Source organism: Salmo salar, chromosome ssa26 (genome assembly GCF_905237065.1).
Source record: "Salmo salar chromosome ssa26, Ssal_v3.1, whole genome shotgun sequence".
Classification (NCBI taxonomy): domain Eukaryota; kingdom Metazoa; phylum Chordata; class Actinopteri; order Salmoniformes; family Salmonidae; genus Salmo; species Salmo salar.
The window spans coordinates 37,655,001-37,681,847 of record NC_059467.1 but is presented as its reverse complement, the minus strand read 5'-3'; the positions used below and the strand labels follow the sequence as shown (position 1 = coordinate 37,681,847).

Genomic DNA, 26,847 nt, shown 5'->3' with positions numbered 1-26,847 from the left:
AAAGGGACTAGGGTGCCATTTGGGTTGGAACTTTGTGCTCAACTTAGACCTTTGGGTTTAAAGCAGTTTTGTGTTTGTCTCAATATTGTTCTTGTTATTGGTTTTCTTCTCTGGTGACTGTGGTATAGGCCACTGCAAAGGGAGGAAGGGAGTTGTCTTTATTGCTCTTCATCAATACCTCTTTTATTGCTGTCTGGGTGGGATGTGCATGGTGATGAGACTGATGACAGAAGGTTAAGGGAGTTAGTCAGTACTGTTGTTGTTCGCCCTATTGGTTTGGGCTATTAGTTTCAATATGGGTTTTCTTTGTTAAGCGTTCTGGGACAAATACACTAATTTCTGACAATAGTGCTATTCAAACGACATTTGATTGATACGTTGTTTGTGAGATATCACATTACAGCGTGAGGGAGAAGCACATGTCGTCTTCAGGCTTGCTTTTATATGAAGGAGTTTCTTCCTCAGCTTTATTTTGTTCTCCAATCTTTGAGAAGGACCTTGTCTTAGAAATACTGCTATTCAAATGGCGATTGGTTGATATGTTGTTTGTGAGATTTCTCTTTGAATACAGAAATAAATCTTTCCTTGTCCATTGTATATGCTGCTCTCACATGCCTACAGACAGATATCCATTTGTCCACAGAAAGTGAAGAGTGAAGTGCAAAGAATCATCAGTGAAAGAATCATTCCGATTTAAGTTCCTTGGCCTCCGATTGGTCAGAAGTTGGCCTGATTGCCATGTGCCCTCTGTCAAGCCTACGTTGTCATGGACACAGTAGGGTCTAGGTGGGAAGGCTGCCCACGCCTGTAGAGTGGTTATCTGTCACATTACAGGGTGATAGAGTGTAGGGACATCTGTACCAGACGCTTGAGAGATGAAGTGGAGGAGGGAAAGAGGGATTGAAGAGGAGCAGACTAAAGAGAGGGGTCAAAGCGGAGCAGAGGAAGAGGAGGGTTGAAGAGGAGGAGAGGAAATGGGAGAGGAGGGTTGAAGAGGAGGAGAGGAAGTGGGAGAGGAAGGCTGAAGAGGAGTAGAGGAAGTGGGAGAGGAGGGTTGAAGAGAGGGAGAGGAAGTGGGAGAGGAGGGTTGGAGAGGAGACGAGGAAGTGGGAGAGGAGGGTTGAAGAGGAGGAGAGGAAGTGGGAGAGGAGGGTTGAAGAGGAGGAGAGGAAGTGGGAGAGGAAGGCTGAAGAGGGGTAGAGGAAGTAGGAGAGGAGGGTTGAAGAGGAGTAGAGGAAGTGGGAGAGGAGGGTTGAAGGGAGGAGAGGATGTGGGAGAGGAGGGTTGAAGAGGAGGAGAGGAAGTGGGAGAGGAGGGCTGAAGAGGAGTAGAGGAAGTGGGAGAGGAGGGTTGAAGGGAGGAGAGGAAGTGGGAGAGGAGAGTTGAAGGGAGGAGAGGATGTGGGAGAGGAGGGTTGAAGAGGAGGAGAGGAAGTGGGAGAGGAGGGTTGAAGAGGAGGAGAGGAAGTGGGAGAGGAGGGTTGAAGGGAGGAGAGGATGTGGGAGAGGAGGGTTGAAGAGGAGGAGAGGAAGTGGGAGAGGAGGGCTGAAGAGGAGTAGAGGAAGTGGGAGAGGAGGGTTGTGTGTGACATGTTTTTTACACCAGATAACTGGGAGATTCACAGATCTCTCTCATCTTGGCTTTTCCAATGCACTAAACAGAAACAAGAACATGCGGTAAACATTGCTTTAAGTTCACAACAACACATGGATAAGTCTCATACTGTTGGGCATTCCCATGCCCAAGCCGTATGCCTTTTGTGGCTTTTGATTCACTGAGTCTCCACAGTTGTCCAGTATTGTCATTGCCCAAGCTAAGCACTCTTCTTCTCTGAGAACAAAACATCTTTCCACAGTGTTTGTCCACGCAGATATACAACCTTAACAGACAACAGATTAACCAAACAATACCTCCACAATCAATGGTTTGGTTTCTGCAGAAGTGTGTGTGTGTGTGTGTGTGTGTGTGTGTGTGTGTGTGTGTGTGTGTGTGTGTGTGTGTGTGTGTGTGTGTGTGTGTGTGTGTGTGTGTGTGTGTGTGTGTGTGTGTCTGTGTGTCTGTGTGTGCGTGCGTGCGTACGTGCGTGTGTGTGTGCGTGTGCGTGCAAGCCATGCTAGAAACAAGCTCCAGATATATGCTGGAAAATAGGTTTGATTTAACTAAATACATGGAATGACATGGCCCTTCTTCCACTAACGGGGATATCTCATGGGTGTTCTTAAAAGTTACAGTTCAGACAGTTCAGCCAAATGTAAATGGCTGTTACTTTAATAGAACTGATATCCTCCCAGATAGAGTTCCAACATTCCGCTAACTTTATCAAAATTCCCAGGTTTTCCAGAAATCCTGGTTGGAGGATTCCAGAAATCGTAAAACCAGGATTTCTGGAAAACCTGGGACTTTGGGGAAAGTTAGCGTAATTTTGCAACCCTACTGCCAGTCTACAATGTTATGAAATTGAAAGTCTTGAAATACTTATTGAAAGTCTTCAAGAAGAGAGGGAACCATGGCAACAACAGTATCGATCATGAGTATTGATCTGCAGAGTCAGGAACAATTGTGTCGCCAACATCATCAGTGTAAGATGCGTCTCACATTGCATATACAATTCCTTCCCCAAACTATTCAGACTCCTTGACTTTTTCCACATTTTGTTACGTTACGGCCTTATTCTAATTTTTTTAATTAAAATAAAAATATAAAATTCATCAATCTACACACAATACCCCATAATGACAAAGCGAAAACATTTTTTTTTAAATCTTTGCACAATTATTACAAATAAAAAACAGAAATACCTTATTTACATAAGTATTGAGACCCTTTGCTATGAGACTCGAAATTGAGACTCGAAATTGAGCTCAGGTGCATCCTGTTTCCATTGTTCATCCGTGAGATGTTTCTCCAACTTGATTGGAGTCCACCTGTGGTAAATTCAATTGATTGGACATGATTTGGAAAGGCACACACCTGTCTATATAAGGTCCCACAGTTGACAGTGCCTGTCATAGCAAAAAGCAAGACATGAGGTCGAAGGAATTGTCCGTAGAGCTCCGAGACAGCATTGTGCACAGATCTGGGGGAGGGTACCAAAAAAATGTCTGCAGCGTTGAAGGTCCCCAAGAACACAGTGGCCTCCATCATTCTTAAGTAAAATAAGTTTGGAACCACCAAGACTCTTCCTAGAGCAATCAGGGGGAGAAGGGCCTTGGTCAGGGAGGTGACCAAGAACCCGATGGTGTCTCTGACAGAGCTCCAGAGTTCTTCTGTGGAGATGGGAGAACCTTCCAGAAGGATATCCATCTCTGCAGCACACCACCAATCAGGCCTTTATGGTTGAGTGGGCAGATGGAAGCCACTCCTCAGTAAAAGGCACATGACAGCCCGCTTAGAGTTTACCAAAAGGCACCTACAGACTCTCAGACCATGAGAAACAAGATTCTCTGGTCTGATGAAACTAAGATTGAACTTTTTGGCCTGAATGCCAAGCGTCACGTCTGGAGGAAACCTGGCACCATCCCTACGGTGAAACATGGGGATGGCAGCATCATGCTGTGGGGATGTTTTTCAGCGGCAGGGACTGGGAGACTGGTCAGGAGCGAGGGAAAGATGATAATAAGACTTTATAAGAAGATCATCCATGCTTTGTAATGCATTAGCCACATCATATTACCTTGACCACATCATGATACATTATAACCACATCATAATGCATTGGCCACATCATAATGAATTATAACCACATCATATTGCATTATAACCACATCATATTGCATTAACCACATCATAATGCATTATAACCACATCATAATGCATTATAACCACATCATAATGCATTAACCGCATTATAATGCATTATCGCATCGTAATGCATTATGACGTTTGGCTTTATGGTAGTGTTACCCAATCTGTTGTTACTAAGGTCTCTCACACAGTTTTGCTAGAGGTGGTGTTACAGCACACAGGCTTTAGTTAATCATGCATCTCTTATGAGAACCGAAGTTAGTGTGTGCAGCAAGTCCTCCTTAAAGGGGAAGTTCAGTCTTTTACAATTTAACATATTCATAGATTTTTTTAAAGAATATATCTTATAAATGTTTTATAAGCTTAGTTCAACTGTTGTACCTCATCATAACCCAAAATATAAGCTTGTTTTACGCCATTGTTTGGAAACAATGGAATTGTAAACAAATACTGTATAGCCTCAAAACATAGGAACAACTATAATGTTGATCTCATGATGGTCAGTCCTTGCATCTGTCTATGAATTTGATGATGGTTACATTTCTCCAGCCTCGTCCCTCAGCTGTTTACCCAATCAGTGACTTTAATCATTTTTACATATTTTTACTCATCTCATATGTATATACTGTATTCTATTCTACTGTATTTTAGTCTATGCCACTCTGACATTGCTCATCCTAATATTTATATATTCCTTAATTCCATTATTTTACTTTAGGTTGTATGTACTGTGTGTATTGTTGTGAATTGTTAGATATTACTGCACTGTTGGAGCTAGAAACACAAGCATTTCACTACACTGCAATAACATCTGCTAAACACGTGTATGTGACAAATATCATTTGATTTGATTTGACCACTTTCTTGTTGTTTGAACTGCAGATTTCCCCTATAATGTGGCCCATGAAGTCCTGTTGTTGCTGCAGTGGTTTTACCATTGTTTATTCCACCACTCTTACGTAAACTAGCTGTGCCTTTTCTTTCCAATGGAAGACATTAGAGTTCCCATTGAGTCTGGAGCTGTGCCTTTTCTTTCCAATGGAAAACATTAGAGTTCCCATTGAGTCTGGAGCTGTGCCTTTTCTTTCCAATGGAAAACATTAGAGTTCCCATTGAGTCTGGAGCTGTGCCTTTTCTTTCCAATGGAAGACATTAGAGTTCCCATTGAGTCTGGAGCTGTGCCTTTTCTTTCCAATGGAAAACATTAGAGTTCCCATTGAGTCTGGAGCTGTGCCTTTTCTTTCCAATGGAAAACATTAGAGTTCCCATTGAGTCTGGAGCTGTGCCTTTTCTTTCCAATGGAAGACATTAGAGTTCCCATTGAGTCTGGAGCTGTGCCTTTTCTTTCCAATGGAAAACATTAGAGTTCCCATTGAGTCTGGAGCTGTGCCTTTTCTTTCCAATGGAAAACATTAGAGTTCCCATTGAGTCTGGAGCTGTGCCTTTTCTTTCCAATGGAAGACAGAGGGAGAGAAGAAATAAAGAGAGGTAGTGAGAAGTGTGTTTGTTTGAGAGAGAAACTTCATGGCATCTCATACAGAACGGCCATCTTTTTTTTTATCTGTCCGTCTCTTTCTGTCAGTCTGTCATTCATCTTTATTTAAAGGGTTAGTTCACCCAAATCACAAAATTACAAAATTAGTTTTCTTATGTGTTTCCAGTCATGGAGAGAAGTGCTTCACACTGGTTTTATTTACATTGCTACTGTTACCAACCGCTAACTTACTAAGCATTTTCTAACCCAAAACTAATAGACGCTGTGTCATGCCCAAATCAAAGTATCTATAAGGGATTCTTTAGCTCAACGACTGTATAATGGAATGTCTACTGTAGCTGGCATTGTCTCTGTTCTTGTCCCTGTCAGCTTGGCTTGTTAAGATGCAGTAAACCTAGCCTGGTACCACATCTGTTGTGTTGTCTTGTTAAGATGTAGTAAACCTAGCCTGGCACCACATCTGTTGTGTTGTCTTGTTAAGATGCAGTAAGCATAGCCTGGTACCACATCTGTTGTGTTGTCTTGTTAAGATGCAGTAAACCTAGCCTGGTACCACATCTGTTGTGTTGTCTTGTTAAGATGCAGTAAACCTAGCCTGGTACCACATCTGTTGTGTTGTTTTGTTAAGATGTAGTAAACCTAGCCTGGCACCACATCTGTTGTGTTGTCTTGTTAAGATGCAGTAAGCATAGCCTGGTACCACATCTGTTGTGTTGTCTTGTTAAGATGCAGTAAGCATAGCCTGGTACCACATCTGTTGTGTTGTCTTGTTAAGATGCAGTAAGCCTAGCCTGGTACCACATCTGTTTGTGTTGTCTTGCAAACTCCTAGTGGTTTGGTGTGATCTGGAACCAGGCTATGGTGGAACAGCAATTAAATATCAATCATGTGTGTGTCTCTGTCCCCTGTGCTAGTGAGGAAGAAGGAGAAGAGGCAGAAGGGAGTGGAGGAGGGCCGTAGAAGGAGGAACGCCATCCATCTGAATGGGTTGTATACGGTAGAGACGGTGGTGGTGGCAGACTCAGACATGGTGCAGTACCACGGGGCAGAGGCCACGCAGAGATTCCTACTCACCGTCATGAACATGGTAAGGATGCTTGACACGCTCATATGCATGCATACATGAACACACACACACACACACACGTTATGTTATTCTATCGTCGTGGGGACCTAAAATTCATTTCCATTCAAAATCTTGTTTTCCTTAACCCCTAACCCTTACCATAAACCTAATCTTAACCCTAACCCTAAACTTAACCACTAACCCCTTACCCTAACCAGAATTGTAACCTTAACCCTGAACCTAACCCCTAAGGTTAAAATAGCCTTTGTCTTCATGGGGACGTGGGAAATGATAACTCCACGAGGGATAATGTTCCTTGTTTTACTATCCTTGTGGGGACTTTTGGGGATTTTCGGTCTAATTAACCTCTATGGGCTAGGTGGGACGCTAGCGTGCCACCCGTGGTGCACTCCATCAACAGCAGGTGCATTTCAAGAGCGGCAAATTTGAATCCAAATAAATGTCAAAATTCAAATTTTTCAAACATACAACTATTTTACACCCTTTGAAAGATAAACATCTCCTTAACCTGTTGGGTCTAGGGGGCAGCATTTGCACGTCTGGATAAAAAAAATGTACCCGATTTAATCTGGTTACTAATCCTACCCAGTAACTAGAATATGCATATACTTATTATATATGGATAGAAAACACTCTAAAGTTTCCAAAACTGTTTGAATGGTGTCTGTGAGTATAACAGAACTCATTTGGCAGGCAAAACCCTGAGACATTTTCTGACAGGAAGTGGATACCTGATGTGTTGTATTGACTTTAAACCTATCCCATTGAAAACACAGGGGTTTAGGAATATTTTGGCACTTCCTATTGCTTCCACTAGATGTCACCAGCCTTTACAAAGTGTTTTGAGTCTTCTGGAGGGAGATCTGACCGAACAAGAGCCATGGAACGGTGATGTCCCATTAGACACCTGGCGCGCTACTTCATGTTGGGTACCCTCGTTCCAATACGTTATAAAAGACTATGCATTCGTCCACCTTGAATATTATTCATGTTCTGGTTAAAAAAGGCCCTAATGATTTATGCTATACAACGTTTGACATGTTTGAACGAACGGAAATATATTTTTTCCCCTCGTTCATGACGAGAAGTCCGGCTGGCTTACATCATGTGCTAACGAGACGGAGATTTTTGGACATAAATGATGAGCTTTTTTGAACAAAACTACATTCGTTATGGACCTGTGATACCTGGAAGTGACATCTGATGAAGAGAATCAAAGGTAATGGATTATTTACATAGTATTTTCGATTTTAGATCTCCCCAACATGACGTCTAGTCTGTATCGCAACGCGTATTTTTCTGGGCACAGTGCTCAGATTATTGCAAAGTGTGATTTCCCAGTAAGGTTATTTTTAAATCTGGCAAGTTGATTGCGTTCAAAAGATGTAAATCTATAATTCTTTAAATGACAATATAATATTTTACCAATGTTTTCTAATTTTAATTATTTAATTTGTGACGCTGACTTGACTGCCGGTTATTGGAGGGAAACGATTTCCTCAACATCAATGCCATAGTAAAACGCTGTTTTTGTATATAAATATCAACTTGATAGAACTAAAAATGCATGCATTGTCTAACATAATGTCCTAGGAGTGTCATCTGATGGAGATTGTAAAAGGTTAGTGCATCATTTTAGCTGGTTTTATGGTTTTGGTGACCCTGTCTTTGACTTGACAAAACATTACACACAACTCTTGTAAATGTACTGTCCTAACATACTCTAAATTTATGCTTTCGCCGTAAAACCTTTTTGAAATCGTAAAACGTGGTTAGATTAAGGAGATGTTTATCTTTCAAATGGTGTAACATAGTTGTATTTTTGAAAAATTTGAATTTTGACATTTATTTGGATTCAAATTTGCCGCTCTTGAAATGCACCTGCTGTTGATGGAGTGCACCACGGGTGGCACGCTAGCGTCCCACCTAGCCCCAAGAGGTTAATCTAACCACGTTTTACGATTTCAAAAAGGTTTTACGGCGAAAGCATAAATTTAGAGTATGTTAGGACAGTACATTTACAAGAGTTGTGTGTAATGTTTTGTCAAGTCAAAGACAGGGTCACCAAAACCATAAAACCAGCTAAAATGATGCACTAACCTTTTACAATCTCCATCAGATGACACTCCTAGGACATTATGTTAGACAATGCATGCATTTTTAGTTCTATCAAGTTCATATTTATATCCAAAAACAGCGTTTTACTATGGCATTGATGTTGAGGAAATCGTTTCCTCCAATAACCGGCAGTCAAGTCAGCGTCACAAATTAAATAATTAAAATTAGAAAACATTGGTAAAATATTATATTGTCATTTAAAGAATTATAGATTTACATCTCTTGAACGCAATCAACTTGCCAGATTTAAAAATAACCTTACTGGGAAATCACACTTTGCAATAATCTGAGCACTGCGCCCAGAAAAATACGCGCTTGCGATACAGACTAGACGTCATGTTGGGGAGATCTAAAATCGAAAATACTATGTAAATAATCCATTACCTTTGATTCTCTTCATCAGATGTCACTTCCAGGTATCACAGGTCCATAACGAATGTAGTTTTGTTCAAAAAAGCTCATCATTTATGTCCAAAAATCTCCGTCTTGTTAGCACATGATCTAAGCCAGCCGGACTTCTCGTCATGAACGAGGGGAAAAATAAATTTACGTTCGTTCAAACATGTCAAACGTTGTATAGCATAAATCATTAGGGCCTTTTTTAACCAGAACATGAATAATATTCAAGGTGGACGAATGCATACTCTTTTATAACGTATTGGAACGAGGGTACCCAACATGAACTCGCGCGCCAGGTGTCTAATGGGACATCATCGTTCCATGGCTCTTGTTCGGTCAGATCTCCCTCCAGAAGACTCAAAACACTTTGTAAAGGCTGGTGACATCTAGTGGAAGCAATAGGAAGTGCCAAAATATTCCTCAGCCCCTGTGTTTTTCAATGGGATAGGTTTAAAGGTAATACAACACATCAGGTATCCACTTCCTGTCAGAAAATGTCTCAGGGTTTTGCCTGCCAAATGAGTTCTGTTATACTCACAGACACCATTCAAACAGTTTTAGAAACTTTAGAGTGTTTTCTATCCATATATAATAAGTATATGCATATTCTAGTTACTGGGTAGGATTAGTAACCAGATTAAATCGGGTACATTTTTTTTATCCAGACGTGCAAATGCTGCCCCCTAGCCCTAACAGGTTAAGTCTTTGAGTTGTACACACGCTGTTGAGCGGCTCACTACCATGTTTGAAAGGTTAAAGACACGTTAACAAGCTTCATTTTGACAATGCCACCTCCCATGTTTCTCTTGGCTTTGTGCTAGCTGGTTTAGCTCTGAGAGAGACCGGCCAGTACCAGAGAACTGTAATGCTGTTTTTCTATGTGCATCCAAAATAGCACCCTATTCCCTAAATAGTACACTACCGTTGACTTGTGACCTACGGGCCCTGATAAAAAGTTGTGCACTATGTAGGGAATAGGTTGCCCTTTGGTACTTAGCCTCTGTTTCTCACCCTTTCAGTTTCTCATTAAAACTCCCTGAACAGCCAACTGATTCAACCTGCTGCTCACAGGGCAGTTAGAGACAGAGCCCAACAGTGACTTGGACAGGAGAGGAAGAAACCAGAGGGGAGGGGAGAGGGATAGACAAGAGGAGAGGAGGGAGGGTAAGAGGAGAGGAGGGAGAGAGGGAATGCGAGAGTGGTAGGCAAGAGCCAAGGGGGGAGGTTGAGAAAGGAGAGAGAGAGAGGGGTAGGCAAGAGCCAAGGGGGGAGGTTGAGAAAGGAGAGAGAGGGGGGGTAGGCAAGAGCCAAGGGGGGAGGTTGAGAAAGGAGAGAGAGAGATGGGTAGGCAGGTTGCTCACAGACAGAAATGTTGGAGAGGCAGTCCAACAATGACTTGGGCAGGAGAGCAACAGGCCAGAGGGGGAAGGAGGAGGGAGGAAGAGGGAGACAGAGAGGGGGGAGATGAGGGAGGGAGAGGGAGACAGAGAGGGGGGAGATGAGGGCGGAAGAGGGAGACAGAGAGAAAGGGGGGGAGATGAATGAGGGAGAGGGAGAGAGAGAGGGGGGGAAGAGGAGGGAGACAGAGAGAGAGGGGGGAGGAGGGAGGGAGAGGGAGACAGAGGGGGAGGAGGGAGGGAGAGGAAGACAGAGAGAGAGAGAGGGCAGAAGATGAGGGAGGGAGACAGAGAGAGAGGGGGGAAGAGGAGGGAGAGGGAGACAGAGAGAGAGGGGGGAAGATGAAGGAGGTAGAGGGAGACAGAGAGAGAGGGGGAAGAGGAGGGAGCGAGAGGGAGACAGAGAGAGAGAGGGGGGAAGAGGAGGGAGGGAGACAGAGAGAGAGGGGGGAAGATGAAGGAGGTAGAGGGAGACAGAGAGAGAGGGGGGAAGAGGAGGGAGGGAGAGGGAGACAGAGAGAGAGGGGAAGAGGAGGGAGGGAGAGGGAGGGAGAGAGGCGGGAAGAGGAGGGAGGGAGAGGGAGGGAGAGAGAGAGGGGGGAAGAGGAGGGAGGGAGAAGGACACAGCGAGAGGGGGGGAAGAGGAGGGAGGGAGAGGGAGACAGAGAGAGAGGGGGAAGAGGAGGGAGGGAGAGTGAGACAGAGAGAGAGAGGGGGAAGAGGAGGGAGGGAGAGGGAGGGAGAGAGAGAGGCGGGAAGAGGAGGGAGGGAGAGGGAGGGAGAGAGAGAGAGGCGGGAAGAGGAGGGAGGGAGAGGGAGGGCGAGAGAGAGAGGGGGGAAGAGGAGGGAGGGAGAGGGAGGGAGACAGAGAGAGAGGGGGAAGAGGAGGGAGGGAGAGCGAGAGAGGGGAAAAGGCATTAGTGAAGGAAGAATGGCGAGAGAGCAGAGAGACAGGAGGAAGGACAGGAGGGAAGGAGGGAGTGCAAAAGAGGGAGGGAGAGAGAGAGGGGAAGGGGAGGGAGAGGGAGACCGAGAGAGAGGAGGGAAGAGGAGGGAGGGAGAGCGAGAGAGGGGAAAAGGCATTAGTGAAGGAAGAATGGCGAGAGAGCAGAGAGACAGGAGGAAGGACAGGAGGGAAGGAGGGAGTGCAAAAGAGGGAGGGAGAGAGAGAGGGGAAGGGGAGGGAGAGGGAGACCGAGAGAGAGGAGGGAAGAGGAGGGAGGGAGAGCGAGAGAGGGGAAAAGGCATTAGTGAAGGAAGAATGGCGAGAGAGCAGAGAGACAGGAGGAAGGACAGGAGGGAAGGAGGGAGGGAAGGAGGGAGTGCAAAAGAGGGAGGGAGAGGGGGATAAGCCAACTGCTTAAACAACGCTCCGAGGCAGAACTGTTGGACAGAGATCAACACAGCAGTACAGCCAGCCAAGGTCTGGGCAGGAGAGACAGGGGTAGACATGAGGGAAGAGAGAGCGGCAGGAGGAGAAAAGAGAGAGATGGGGGGGGCCAGGCATCCACCCTGGTCATACCTTCACAGTACTCTGTGGAAATAACTCCAGGTTAACCATATAAGATACACCAAAATGCATTTTATTTTGATATCAAAGTATATTTCAAGGCAGCTTCCAATTCTGTTGCTGAGTATTTTTCAGATGATAGCTAGGGGCCATCTCTTTTAAGTCACATGTACTGTACATAAAGAAAGGGAAACAGCCTCAAAACCAAACGACCAGGGATTTGTGTAGAACATATCAAGTGGAGGAAGCACTATAATACACTAGTAGATCTGTGTAGATTGAAGGTGCTTTTTCCAATCAACTAGTAAGTTGTGTTTGATAACTAGTGAGTTGTGTTTGATCACTAGTGAGTTGTGTTTGGTAACTAGTGAGTTGTGTTTGATAACTAGTGAGGTGTGTTTGATAACTAGTGAGTTGTGTTTGATAACTAGTGAGTTGTGTTTGGTAAAAACCTGAGAAGAACTGGAAATATTCTGGAAAAGGATTTCTTGAAAAGAGTCTGGTAACTACAGTCAAGGCCAGAATTCCCTTGAGGCCTTTAGAGTTCCAAATGGAACCCTGTTCCCTATGTAGTGAACTACCTTTGACCAGGGCCAATAGGGAAGTAGTGCACTACATGGGGACTGTACACAGGCAGCTGGTTGCACCTTAATTGGGGAGGACGTGCTCATAGAAATGACTGGAAAGGCATAAATGGAATGGTATCAAACAGGTCAAACATTATTATGAGCCGTCCTCCCCTCAGCAGCCTCCTGTGGAATAGGGTGCCATTTGGGATGCACACCTGTGTTTGGCCGGTCTGCAGGTTTGAGAGATAATCTACTTTGTTCCTTTACAGTCACAGACACAGTTCTCTGTGTAATCTCCTTTTGAAGACATTTTGAAAGATCTTCTGAGCTGAGAGAGACTGATTTGGACTGTGTATGTGGGGAAGGGAAAGGGGATACCTAGTCAGTGGTACAACAGCATTTAACCCAACCCCTCTGAATCAGAGAGGTGCTGGGGGCTGCCTTAATCAACATCCACGTCATCGGCACCCAGGGAGCAGTTGTTGTTGGGGGGGGAACTGCCTTGTTCAAGGGCAGAACATTGTTGCCCAACCGTTTTAACCGTTTTTGCTCTCAGAAATGTAACATTGTGTCACGAGTGTTGTAGGGATTGGACCAAAACGCAGTGGGAACGTGTAAACTCATCTTATTTTATTAAAGAAGGAAAACGTATACAAAACAACAAACGCCACTAAACAGTCCTGTCAGGTGCACGAACACAAAACAGGAAACAACTACCCACAAATCCCATAGAAAAAACACCCCTCTTAAATAGGACCTTAAATTAGAAGCAACGAGGAGCAGCTGCTTCCAATTGAAGGTCAACCCAATAAACACCACATAGAAATAGACATACTAGAACTAACATAGAAATAGACTAACAAAGAACATAGCCCAACAAACCCGGAAACACTCTAAACAAACACCCCCTGCCACGCCCTGACCAAACTACAATAACAACCAACCTCTTTTACTGGTCAGGACGTGACACATTGTCTCAAAATGTAGACCGATGTATTATTAAATTCTGTTTAAGTTTCTGTCAACTATGAACATTTTAATGTGGAGTTTTTGGGTTGCGATTTAGACACAGAATTGTATCATAATTCAGTCGATCTTGTGAAGTAACTCGACCTTGGTGTCTTCAGATCAATGCATAGGGGCTATGACTATTAAATCATTATTTTACATGTTTCATAGTCGTTTGTTTACTGGCCTTGTGGTCATTTTTAGAAAGAAAACAAAGCAGATGTGTGTGTGTGTGTGTGTGTGTGTGTGTGTGTGTGTGTGTGTGTGTGTGTGTGTGTGTGTGTGTGTGTGTGTGTTTTCTTGCCAGTTCTGCTCTAGGCTCAACTGCTGCTGCATTATCTTCATTACCACAGTAGATTAGCAGCTTTACTGAACGGGAGTCAGAGTACAGAGACTACAGAAGGCATAGTTGGAGTCTGTCTGTCTGACTGTCTGACCGTCTGTCTGTCCGTCCGTCCGTCCGTCCGTCCGTCTGTCTGTCTGTCTGTCTGTGTCTCTCTCTTCTCTGTCTGTCTGTCTGTCTGTCTGTCTGTCTGTCTGTCTGTCTGTCTGTCTGTCTGTCTGTCTGTCTGTCTGTCTGTCTGTCTGTCTGTCTGTCTGTGGCTCTGGTCAAAAGTAATGAAATATGTAGGGTGCCATTTGGGATGCAGACAAAGTAGTGTGATCGTCTTCTATTGCCTTGACTATGATGGATTCCAAGCCCCTTTTTCAAATGATTACTTGGGTGATTATTGGCACAAAAGCAATGTTTGTTAGCCAGCCCTGGTCCAGCTGTGACCCGCAATAAATCAGCAACTAACCATCCACCATGTAGGAAACACTGGTGGTACGTCCCAAATGGCTCCTTATTCTCTCCTTTTTTTCTTTTTTTTCTTTTCTTTTTAACCTTTATTTAACCAGGTAGGCTAGTTGAGAACAAGTTCTCATTTGCAACTGCAACCTGGCCAAGATAAAGCATAGCAATTCGACACATACAACAACACAGAGTTACACATGGAATAAACAAAACATACAGTCAATAATACAGTAGAACAAAAGAAAACAAAAAGTCTATATACAGTGAGTGCAAATGAGGTAAGTTAAGGCAATAAATAGGCCATGGTGGCAAAGTAATTACAATATAGCAATTAAACACTGGAATGGTAGATGTGCAGAAGATGAATGTGCAAGTAGAGATACTGGGGTGCAAAGGAGCAAGATAAATAAATAAATAAATACAGTATGGGGATGAGGTAGGTAGATAGATGGGCTGTTTACAGATGGGCTATGTACAGGTGCAGTGATCTGTGAGCTGCTCTGACAGCTGGTGCTTAAAGCTAGTGAGGGAGATATGAGTCTCCAGCTTCAGAGATTTTTGCAGTTCGTTCCAGTCATTGGCAGCAGAGAACTGGAAGGAAAGACGAACAAAGGAGGAATTGGCTTTGGGGGTGACCACAGAGATATACCTGCTGGAGCGCGTGCTACGGGTGGGTGCTGCTATGGTGACCAGTGAGCTGAGATAAGGCAGGACTTTACCTAGCATAGACTTGTAGATAACCTGTAGCCAGTGGGTTTGGCGACGAGTATGAAGCGAGGGCCAACCAATGAGAGCGTACAGGTCGCAATGGTGGGTAGTGTATGGGGCTTTGGTGACAAAACGGATGGCACTGTGATAGACTGCATCCAGTTTGTTGAGTAGAGTGTTGGAGGCTATTTTGTAGATGACATCACCGAAGTCGAGGATCGGTAGGATGGTCAGTTTTACGAGGGTATGTTTGGCAGCATGAGTGAAGGATGCTTTGTTGCGATATAGGAAGCTGATTCTAGATTTAATTTTGGATTGGAGATGCTTAATGTGAGTCTGGAATGAGAGATTACAGTCTAACCAGACACCCAGGTATTTGTAGTTGTCCACATATTCTAAGTCAGAACCGTCCAGAGTAGTAATGCTGGACGGGCGAGCAGGTGCGGGCAGTGATCGATTGAATAGCATGCATTTAGTTTTACCTGCGTTTAAGAGCAGTTGGAGGCCACGGAGGGAGAGTTGTATGGCATTGAAGCTCGTCTGGAGGTAGGTTAACACAGTGTCCAAAGAAGGGCCAGATGTATACAGAATGGTGTCGTCTGCGTAGAGGTGGATCAGAGAATCACCAGCAACAAGAGCAACATCATTGATGTATACAGAGAAAAGAGTCGGCCCGAGAATTGAACCCTGTGGCACACCCATAGAGACCGCCAGAGGTGCGGACAACAGGCCCTCCGATTTGACACACTGAACTCTATCAGAGAAGTAGTTGGTAAACCAGGCGAGGCAATCATTTGAGAAACCAAGGCTGTCTAGTCTGCCAATAAGAATGTGGTGATTGACAGAGTCGAAAGCTTTGGCCAGGTCGATGAATACGGCTGCACAGTAATGTCTCTTATCGATGGCGGTTATGATGTCATTTAGGACCTTGAGCGTGGCTGAGGTGCACCCATGACCAGCTCTGAAACCAGATTGCATAGCGGAGAAGGTACGGTGGGATTTGAAATGGTCGGTAATCTGTTTGTTAATTTGGCTTTCGAAGACCTTAGAAAGACAGGGTAGGATAGATATAGGTCTGTAGCAGTTTAGGTCTAGAGTGTCACCCCCTTTGAAGAGGGGGATGACCGCGGCAGCTTTCCAATCTTTGGGAATCTCAGACGATACGAAAGAGAGGTTGAACAGGCTAGTAATAGGGGTTGCAACAATTTCGGCAGATAATTTTAGAAAGTGAGGGTCCAGATTGTCAAGCCCGGCTGATTTGTATGGGTCCAGATTTTGCAGCTCTTTCAGAACATCAGCTATCTGGATTTGGGTGAAGGAGAAATGGTGGGGGCTTTGGCGGGTTGCTGCGGAGGGTGCCGGGCAGTTGACCGGGGTAGGGGTAGCCAGGTGGAAAGCATGGCCAGCCGTAGAGAAATGCTTATTGAAATTCTCAATTATAGTGGATTTATCGGTGGTAATAGTGTTTCCTAGCCTCAGAGCAGTGGGCAGCTGGGAGGAGGTGCTCTTATTCTCCATGGACTTTACAGTGTCTCAGAACGTTTTTGACTTAGTACTACAGGATGCAAATTTCTGTTTGAAAAGCTAGCCTTAGCTTTTCTAACTGCCTGTGTATATTTGTTCCTAACTTCCCTGAAAAGTTGCATATCACGGGGGCTATTCGATGCTAATGCAGAACGCCACAGGATGTTTTTGTGCTGGTCAAGGGCAGACAGGTCTGGAGTGAACCAAGGACTGTATCTATTCCTAGTTCTACATTTTTTGAGTGGGGCATGCTTATTTAAGATGGTGAGGAAGGCACTTTTAAAGAATAGCCAGGCATCATCTACTGACGGGATTAGGTCAATGTCATTCCAGGATACCCCGGCCAGGTTGATTAGAAAGGCCTGCTCGCAGAAGTATTTTAGGGAGCGTTTGACAGTGATGAGGGGTGGTCGTTTGGTCGAAGACCCATTACGGATGCAGGCAATGAGGCAGTGATCGCTGAGATCTTGATTGAAAACAGCAGAGGTGTATTTGGAGGGCGAGTTAGTTAAGATGACATCTATGAGGCTGCCCATGTTTACGGATTTGGGGTTGTACCTGGTAGGTTCATTGATAATTTGTGTGAGATTGAGGGCATCAAGCTTAGATTGTAGGATGGCCGGGGTGTTAAGCATGTCCCAGTTTAGGTCACCTAGTAGCACGAGCTCAGAAGATAGATGGGGGGCAATCAATTCACATATGATATCGAGGGCACAGCTGGGGGCAGAGTAAGGTCTATAGCAAGCGGCAACAGTGAGAGACTTGTTTCTGGAAAGGTGAATTCTTAGAAGTAGAAGCTCGAATTGTTTGGGTACAGACTTGGATAGTAATACAGAACTCTGCAGGCTATCTTTGCAGTAGATTGCAACACCGCCCCCTTTGGCAGTTCTATCTTGGCGGAAAATGTTATAGTTAGCGATGGAGATTTCAGGGTTTTTGGTGGTTTTCCTAAGCCAGGATTCAGACACGGCTAAGACATCTGGGTTGGCACAGTGTGCTAAAGCAGTGAGTAAAACAAACTTAGGGAGTAGGCTTCTAATATTAACATGCATGAAACCAAGGCTTTTACAGTTACAGAAGTCAACAAATGAGAGCGCCTGGGGAGTGGGAGTGGAGCTAGGCACTGCAGGACCTGGATTTACCTCCACATCACCAGAGGAACAGAGGAGAAGTAGGATAAGGGTACGGCTAAAGGCTATACGAACTGGCCGTCTAGCATGTTTGGAACAGAGAGTAAAAGGAGCCGGTTTCTGGGCACGATTGCATAGATTCAAGGCATAGTGTACAGACAAAGGTAAGGTAGGATGTGAGAATATTGGAGGTAAACCTAGGCATTGAGTAATGATGAGAGAGATATAGTCTCTAGAGACGTTTAAACCAGGTGATGTCATTGCATATGTAGGAGGTGGAACAACATGGTTGGTTAAGGCATATTCAGCAGGGCTAGAGGCTCTACAGTGAAATAAGACAGTAATCACTAACCAGGACAGTAATGGACGAGGCATATTGATATTAGAGAGAGGCATGCGTAGCCAAGTGAACATATGGGTCCAGTGAGTGGTTGGGCTGACTGGGGACACGGCGATTCAGACAGTTAGCAGGCCGATGCTAACAAGCTAACAGTTAGTAGGCCGGGGCTAAACAAGCTAGCAGTTAGCAGACCGGGGCTTGCAAGCTAGCAGTTGGCAGACCGGGTTAGCAAGCAAGCAGTTGGCAGACCGGGGCTAGCAGTTAGTGCACTACTTAGTGCACTACTTTAGACCAGAGCCATATGGCCTACACCACTTTCAATACTCATATCAGCTTTTTAGTTTGGGTGTATCAGTGAATTACACACTCGTAAATTATTGTTACTATTGGTTCATTAAGAACACTGAAGTACACTCACAAATGATTGTTAGTAATGTTAATTGTTGATTAATTGTTGATTTAAACGATGATGATGATGATAATATGGCCGATACTCTTGCAGGTGTACAACATGTTTAACAGCAAGAGTCTGGACGTCAGAATCAACATACGGGTGACCAAGCTGGTCCTGCTCCACAACCGCCCAGTAAGTTCTGAACTCTAACCTTTGACCTTCTATGACCTCTTTGGAATCCTTCTGACCCACACATACTAAGTTGTTGAAGAGTCAGGGCCCACCCAACTGTTTTCTACTTAGTTTTATAATTGTCCTCAGGGCTTGTAATGTGTCCTCTGTGTGTGTGTGTGTGTGTGTGTGTGTGTGTGTGTGTGTGTGTGTGTGTGTGAGAGAGAGAGAGAGAGAGAGAAATAGAGAGAGTGAGACAGAGAGAGAAAAAGAGAAGGAATGTGTGTGTGTGTGTGTGTGTGTGTGTGTGTGTGTGTGTGTGTGTGTGTGTGTGTGTGTGTGTGTGTGTGTGTGTGTGTGAGAGAGAGAGAGAGAGAGAAATAGAGAGAGTGAGACAGAGAGAGAAAAAGAGAAGGAATGTGTGTGTGTGTGAGAGTTTCCCACTGTTCTCCCCTTCCTATTTTATTGCCTGTCTCTCTACTTTAACAGGGCCCTGGAGAGCCAGTCTAAATTGGTGTCAAGTGTGTGTGTGTGTGTGTGTGTGTGTGTGTGTGTGTGTGTGTGTGTGTGTGTGTGTGTGTGTGTGTGTGTGTGTGCATCTTGGCAGAGCAGTACTGATAAGAGTCAGTATAATAACGTGTCTGGGTCCAGCATCTTTAAATAGCTATCTCTCCCTAAACTCCCTCAGCACCGCTCCGGGGTGAAGTTTCCCTTAGTACAGATCTAGGATCAGCTTCCCCTCCCCCAATCCTAACCATAATCATTAGTGGTGGAAAACTATTATTGACCAAATATCAGCAATTAGGGGGAACTTCACCCCTACACCCTCAGCAGGGCTTTATACCTCAATAATAGTACTGTATATAATGTCCCATTAGGAAAGTCACTACGACCAACCTCTGTGCCAGAACAAAGCTACACGGTCGATGTCGCCCTTATGCACAGATCTAGGATCAGCTTGGAAAAGGCTCAACAGACCTTCGGCTAGCTTTCTTGAGGACACTTTATCCTAATACAAGGGCTTTTGTCACTTCTCCTCTTTCCACAGGGAGGGAGAGGTCCTGGGAGAGCTCCTATCAATTCCCCTCCATTATTGTCTCCTTGTTTCTTGTCTCCTTTCCTCGTCTCCTTCCCTGACCCTGTGTGTGATGCTGTCCTGTTTCCTCTACAGGACAGGCTGAAGATGGGCCACCACGGAGAGAGGGCACTGGAAAGATTATGTCCTCATCTCCTTTCATTATTTCCTTGTCTTGTCTCCTTCCCTGTTTCCTCTACAGGACAGGCTGAAAGTGGGCCACCACGGAGAGAGGTCCCTGGAGAGCTTCTGTCAGTGGCAATGGGAGGAGTACGGCGGCCCCCGTTACCTAGGCAACAATTACGTGCCCGGGGGCAGGGATGACATCCCACCTGTGGACACAGCCGTGCTTGTCACTAGGTAACTGTCATTGTCACTGTCACGCTTCCAATCACACTGCCACTATCCAGGACTGGCACTGTTATCACTCTGTATCTGATATAGTCTCCTGCTCTCTCTCCCTGCTCTCTCTCTCTCTCCCTGCTCTCTCTCTCTCTCCCTGCTCTCTCTCTCCCTGCTCTCTCTCTCCCTGCTCTCTCTCTCAATTTCAATTCAAAGGGCTTTATTGGCATGAGCCAAAGCAAGTGAAATAGATAATAAACAAAAGTGAAATAAATAATAAAAAATGAATAGTAAACATTATACTCACAAAAGTTCAAAAGAATAAAGACATTTCAAATGTCACATTAGGTGCAAATAGTTAAAGTACAAAAGGAAAAATAAATAAACATAAATATGGGTTGTATTTACAATGGTGTTTGTTCTTCACTGCTTGCCCTTCTCTTGTGGCAACAGGTCACAAATCGTGCTGCTGTGATGGCACACTGTGGTATTTCACCCAGTAGATATGGGAGTTTATTAAAATTGGATTTGTTTTCAATTTCTTTGTGGGCCTGTGGTCATACATGTGGAAGGAGGTCAGGAAGTATAGCTCAGTTTCCACCTCATTTTGTGGGCAGTGTGCACATAGCCTGTCTTCCCTTTCTCAATAGCATGGCTATGCTCACTGAGTCTGTACATAGTCAGAGCTTTCTTTAAGTTTGGGTCAGTCACAGTGGTCAGATATTCTGCCACTGTGTACTCTCTGCTTAGGGCCAAATAGCATTCTAGTTTGCTCAGTTTTTTTGTTAATTCTTTCCAATGTGTGAAGTAATTATATTTTTGTTTTCTCTCTCTTTCTCTTTCTCTCTCTCTTTCTCTCTCTCTTTCTCTCTGTCTCTCTCTCTCTCTCTCTCTCTCTCTCGCTCTGTCTCTCTCTCTCTCTTTCTCTCTGTCTCTCTCTCTCTCTTTCTCTGTCTCTGTCTCTCTCTCTCTTTCTCTTTCTCTCTGTCTCTCTCTCTTTCTCACTGTCTCTCTGTCTCTCTCTCTCTCTCTCTCGGTCTCTCTCTCTCTATCTCTCTCTCGCTCTCATTTCAATTCAATTTCAATTTAGGGGCTTTATTGGCATGAGAAACATATGTTTCCCAACACATATCTCTGTCTGTCTTTCTATCTACAGTGCTGTGAAAATTATTTACCCTCTTTCTGATTTTCGTTATTTTTGTATATTTTTGATACTGAATGTTATCAGACCTTCAACCAAAACCTAATATTAGATAAAGGGAACCTGAGTTTAAAAATAACCCAAAAATGTATTTATTTAGGGGAAACTTCTCCCTGGAGCGTGTCTGTATCAGACTTGAGTTCAAACAGTATAGGGTCTCTGTATCTGTATACATCTCATAGTCTAATGAAGGTATTTTCAAGTTTAGTATATGAAATCACTGACATTTGCATCTGATCTAAGTGTGGAAAACAAATTTCTTCGTTCTGCCCACACCTCTATGACCCACTGTCTCTCTCTGTAGCTCTCTCTCTCTCTCTCTCTCTCTATTTCTCTCTTTCTCACTGTCTCTCTCTCTCTCTCTCTCTCTCTCTCTCTCTTTCTCTCTATTTATCTCTATTTCTCTCTCTCTCTCTCTTTCTCTCTCTCTCCCACTCTTACTCCTCTTATTCACTCGCTGTCTCTCTCTAGTTTCTCTCTTTCTTTCTCTCTCTTTCTCTATCTTTCTCTCACTGCCTTGCCTTCACCTCTTGTCACACACTGCCATTCTCTCGCGATCTCTCTGTATATTTCTCTCTTTCTCCGTGTCTCTTTCTATCAATTTCAATTCAGTAGACTTTATTGACTTGGTAAGTTAAATTACTTACATTGTCAAAGTATACATACAGTACCAGTCAAAAGTTTGGACACACCTACTCATTCAACGGTTTTACATTGTAGAATAATAGTGAAGACATTAAAACTATGAAATAACCCATATTAAATCATGTAGTAACCAAAAAAAAAATGTTAAACAAATCAAAATATGTTATATATTTTAGATTCTTCAAAGTAGCCTCCCTTTGCCTTGATGACAGCTTTGCACACTCTTGGCATTCTCTCAACCAGCTTCATGAAGAAGGCTTTTCAACAGTCTTGAAGGAGTTCCCACATATGCTTTTCCTTCGGTCTGCAGTCCAACTCATCCCAAACCATCTCAATTGGGTTGAGGTCGGGTGATTGTGGAGGCCAGGTCAAATAGCCCTTACACAGCCTGGAGGTGTGTTTTTGGTCATTGTCCTGTTGAAAAACAAATGATAGTCCTAACTAAGCGCTAGCCAGATGGGTTGGCAGAATGCTGTAGTATTCATGCTGGTTAAGTGTGCCTTGAATTGTAAATAAATCACTGACAGTGTCACCAGCAAAGCACCCCCACACCATCACACCTCCTCCTCCATGCTTCACGGTGGGAACCACACATGTAACTTTTTTTTTAACCTTTTCTTACCTAGGCAAGTCAGTTAAGAACAAATTCTTATTTACAATGACGGCCTACCACAGCCAAACCCGGACGACACTGGGCCAATTGTGCGCCACACTATGGGACTCCCAATCATGGCCGGATGTGATACAGCCTGGATTTGAACCAGGGACTGTAGTGACGCCTATTGCACTGAGATGCAGTGCCTTAGACCGCTGCGCCACTCGGGAGCAGGAGTGGCGCAGAGATCATCCGTTCCCCTACTCTGCATCTCACAAAGACACGGCGGTTTGAACCAAAAATCTCAAATTTGGACTCATCAGACCAAAGGATAGATTTCCACCGGTCTAATGTCCGTTGCTCATGTTTCTTGGCCCAAGCAAGTCTCTTCTTATTATTGGTGTACTTTAGTAGTGGTTTCTTTGCAGCAATTTGACCATGAAGGCCTAATTCACGCAGTCTCCTCTGAACAGTTAATGTTGAGATGTGTCTGTTACTTGAACTCTGTGAAGCATTTATTTGGGCCAATTGCCAATTTAGCAATTTTGTTGCTAGATTTTGCAACTTTTCAGACTAGTCTGGCAACTTTTGTTTCAAACAGCACCTAGCAACAAATTTAGCTACTTTAAAAAAGTGACTCAAATGCTAAAATGCACGCATTTTCCCTCTAAATGACACAAAAACGATTTTCTGTGTCACACACTCAGTCACAACACACGTGCCTGGCTGCAAAAGTGCATTGTGAGTGACGTCAGCAGCAGGTGCTCAGCTCGTGCACAGGCAGCAGCAGGCCAGCAGCAATTTCAGCAAATTGCAAATCATTTTTGGCTGACTGCAGCAGCAGTAGTATGCGTTCGACGAGACAAACCCAATGAATATAGTTGGTCACGAATATTTGATCTTGAACAGAACTTACAACATCAATCAACATGTCTCAATCAAAACTGTACAGCCAGAAGTACAGAAAAGAGTGGGAGTCTGTACCTGAATTTTAAGGGTGGCTGAAGCCAGTAATTGGGGATGATTGTCGGCCATACTGTGCATACTGCAAATCAGATATGCTTGCAAAAATGTATGACATCAAAAAACATTGTGCTACAGCAATGTATATAAATGAATCAAAACCGTACAACACTGCAACGCAGTCTACATTACCACAGTTGGTTAAGAAAGTGGATAACTGCAAAAGTGCAGAAGCTACTATGGCAATGGCCATTGCGGAGCATTGTTCGCTGCTAGCATGCCACCATTTAGGTATGGCTTGTATAGCTGCCTTTTCAGATTCTGTGGCAGCAACAAACTTCCAAATGCACCGCACCAAGTGCACAGAAATGATTAGGGGAGTACTGGCTCCATATTTTCTCAAAAGGGTATCATCAGATTTGGGCTGATGGGGGAGGGGGCGATGCCAGATCAATAACAAAGGCAGTAGTTGAATTTCTAGAGAAGTGTAACCTTAAAAAAGAGAATCTTCAGGGTATTGGCACTGATACTGCGTCAGTGATGATTGGGGTGCACAAGATTTTAAAGGAAGAATGTGCATTGCCCAATTTGGTACTCATCCACTGTGTGTGCCATTCTTTACAATTGGCTGTCAGTGCAGCATCCAAAGAAACCATCCTTAGGAGTGTTGAGTACTTTATCAGGGAAACCTACAACTGGTTTTCCATTTCCCCAAAACGGTGGGAGGCGTACAAAGCAGTGTACGCCACCATTAATTGTGGCCAGAAACCCCTGCAGATCACCAAAGTGTGTGCCACTGTCACGACTTCCACCGAAGGTGGCTCCTCTCCCTGTTCGGGCGTCACCGGTCTACTAGCTGCCACCGATCCCTTTTCCTTTTTGTTTGGTTTTGTCTGTCTTGTGTTTCACCTGTGTCTAGTTTAGGTTCATTAGTGGGGTATTTAATCTCACCCTACCTGTTTGGTTTCGTGTTGGATTGTTTGGTTACCTGTCGTTGGTTTTGGGTTGCGTTTATTTTTGTTTGGGTAAAACAAGTATGTTTTTCTGGACTGTGTTCCGGAGTATTTCGTGGGCTGCTGTTGGTCCTGTGCTCATTCTATGGATGGACTCTTGAATAAATCTATATTTTTATCTATATTTTTACTCTCCTGTGCCTGACTTCACACCCACCTCTCCTAGGGAGCACCTGACAGCCACACGTTGGCTATCGATTGAGCCTGCGGTAACTCGTATATTGAGCCAGTGGGAAGAACTGAAACTCCACTTTGAGTTGACCAAGGCCAGTGAGCATTGCTACATGGCAGATGTGCTCCACACCATGTACATGGCCAAGACCAACTATGTCTACCTGACATTCTTGAAATCAATCCTGTCCAACGTACAAATTGCAGTGCCGTCATTTGAGGGAGAGCAAACAGATCCTGTCATGCTTTTGGACAATCTGGTACACCTCTTAACATCAATTTGCAGCAGAGTCGTCAACCCTATGGCAAAAATTGATGTCCTGAAGGATTTCCAAGATGGCGTAGCAGTCAGACGTCTTTGTCCTGTCGTGTCCCTTGTATATATCTTTTTACATATTTTTCTTCGCATATCTTTTAAAAATATTTTCCTAAACCTCAACTTCTAAATACTCTCCTGCAACCCGCCTCACCCAATGTGGCGTGGATATGTTATTTTAGTCCTAAAGTATTTCTATTTACTTCGGATCTGGAATCCCTCAACTGAAGCTAGCCAGCTAACTACCTACCAGCTATTAGTCAGCAAACCATTGCTAGCGGTCACCAGGTAACCTTTAGCTCGGAAAGCTCTCGCCAGTTCGAACAACGTGACTCAAACCAGAGCATAACAGACCTGTTATTATTTTATATAATTTTTTCCCCCATAACCCCGGATTCCTACTGCAAACTCTGAACATTTTCATCTGGATCTTCGCAACTAGCTAACCGCAATCCCGGGTGACTACTCCTGGATAGCGTTTCCATCCCGGAGCAAGCACCAATTAGCCTGAACCTAGCTCGGCCAGGGCTCCTGTACTACCACCGAAGCCCACTCCTGGGCTACAATATCCGGACCCCTTCTACTGCCGGTACAGGGCACGGAACCCTGCCGATCCACTACGACTGGAATACCGACATAATCTGCCCGAGGATTCCAACAGGCCCCTCAGGCGCGACGTCCACTGAAGGCCCATTCTGCTAACCGGCCTGCTAGCTATCTAGAGCTACTTGGAACCCTACTAATTCCACGACTGGTCTATCAACGTCACAGCGCGAAGAGGCAAAAACAGACTTACCCCCATCGCGATGTCCCCCAAAGGCTAACTTGCTAGCCCCGGTCTGCTAACTGCTAGCTTGCCTGCCCCAGTCTGCCAACTGCTTGGTTGCTAACCCGGTCTGCTAACTGCTAGCTTGCCAGCCCCGGTCTGCTAATTGCTAGCTTGTTTAGCCCCGGCCTACTAACTGTTAGCTTGTTAGCATCGGCCTGCTAACTGTCTGAATCGCCGTGTCCCCAGTCAGCCCAACCACTCACTGGACCCATATGTTCACTTGGCTACGCATGCCTCTCTCTAATATCAATATGCCTCGCCCATTACTGTCCTGGTTAGTGATTACTATATAACGAAAATTGTGGGACCAACAGCAATAAGGCATCAATAATAGTAATAGAAGTAGTAGTAGTGGAAATGGGAATACCGTTAACAGGAACTACAACAACAATATTAATGAGAATAATAATAATAATAATAATAATACATTAAAGCAATAGTAATAGGCCAGTCTCAACATGATAAAGAAGCCACATGACATGGTATGAAAGCCACATGACAGGGTATTGATGCCACATGACATGGTATGAAAGCCACATGACATGGTATGAAAGCCACATGACAGGGTATGAAAGCCACATGACATGGTATGAAAGCCACATGACAGGGTATGAAAGCCACATGACATGGTATGAAAGCCACATGACATGGTATGAAAGCCACATGACATGGTATGAAAGCCACACGACATGGTATGAAAGCCACATTTTTATTTTATCATATTTTTTTCCCGACCTTTATTTTACCAGGTAGGCCAGTTGAGAACAAGTTCTCATTTACAACTGCGACCTGGCCAAGATAAAGCAAAGTGGTGCGACAAAAACCACGACACAGAGTTACACATGGGATTAACATACGTACAGTCAATAACACAATAGAAAAATCTGTATACAGTGTGTGCAAATGAAGTAAGGAGATAAGGCAATAAATAGGCCAATAGTGGCGAAGTAATTACAATTTAGCAATTTACACTGGAGCGATATATGTGCAGATGAGGATGTGCAAGTAGAAATACTGGAGTGCAAAAGAGCAGAAAAACAAAAACAAATATGGGGATGAGGTAGGTACTTGGTTGGATGAGCTATTTACAGATGGGCTGTGTACAGCTGCAGCGACCGGTAAGCTGCTCTGCCAGCTAACGCTTAAAGTTAGTGAGGGAGATATGTCTCCAACTTCAGGGATTTTTGCAATTCGTTCCAGTCATTGGCAGCAGAGAACTGGAAGACTTATAGATTACCTGGAGCCAGTGGGTTTGGCGATGAATATGTAGCGAGGACCAGCCAACGAGAGCAGACAGGTCGCAGTGG

The 26,847-nt window shown here is 44.3% G+C and overlaps 1 protein-coding gene across 2 annotated transcripts in view; it reads left to right on the top strand.

The window, feature by feature from the left end:
- The first annotated feature begins 6,110 nt into the window (after positions 1 to 6,110).
- Positions 6,111 to 26,847, top strand: part of LOC106562591 (A disintegrin and metalloproteinase with thrombospondin motifs 17-like) — a 174,871-nt gene continuing 154,134 nt past the window's right edge. For both annotated transcript variants that reach the window (XM_045708167.1, XM_045708166.1), the window contains exons 1-3: positions 6,111 to 6,326; positions 18,328 to 18,411; positions 19,668 to 19,825. In XM_045708167.1, the coding sequence (XP_045564123.1) occupies positions 6,126 to 6,326; positions 18,328 to 18,411; positions 19,668 to 19,825 (443 nt within the window). In that variant the 5' untranslated portion in view covers positions 6,111 to 6,125. The remainder of the gene's footprint in view (positions 6,327 to 18,327; positions 18,412 to 19,667; positions 19,826 to 26,847) is intronic.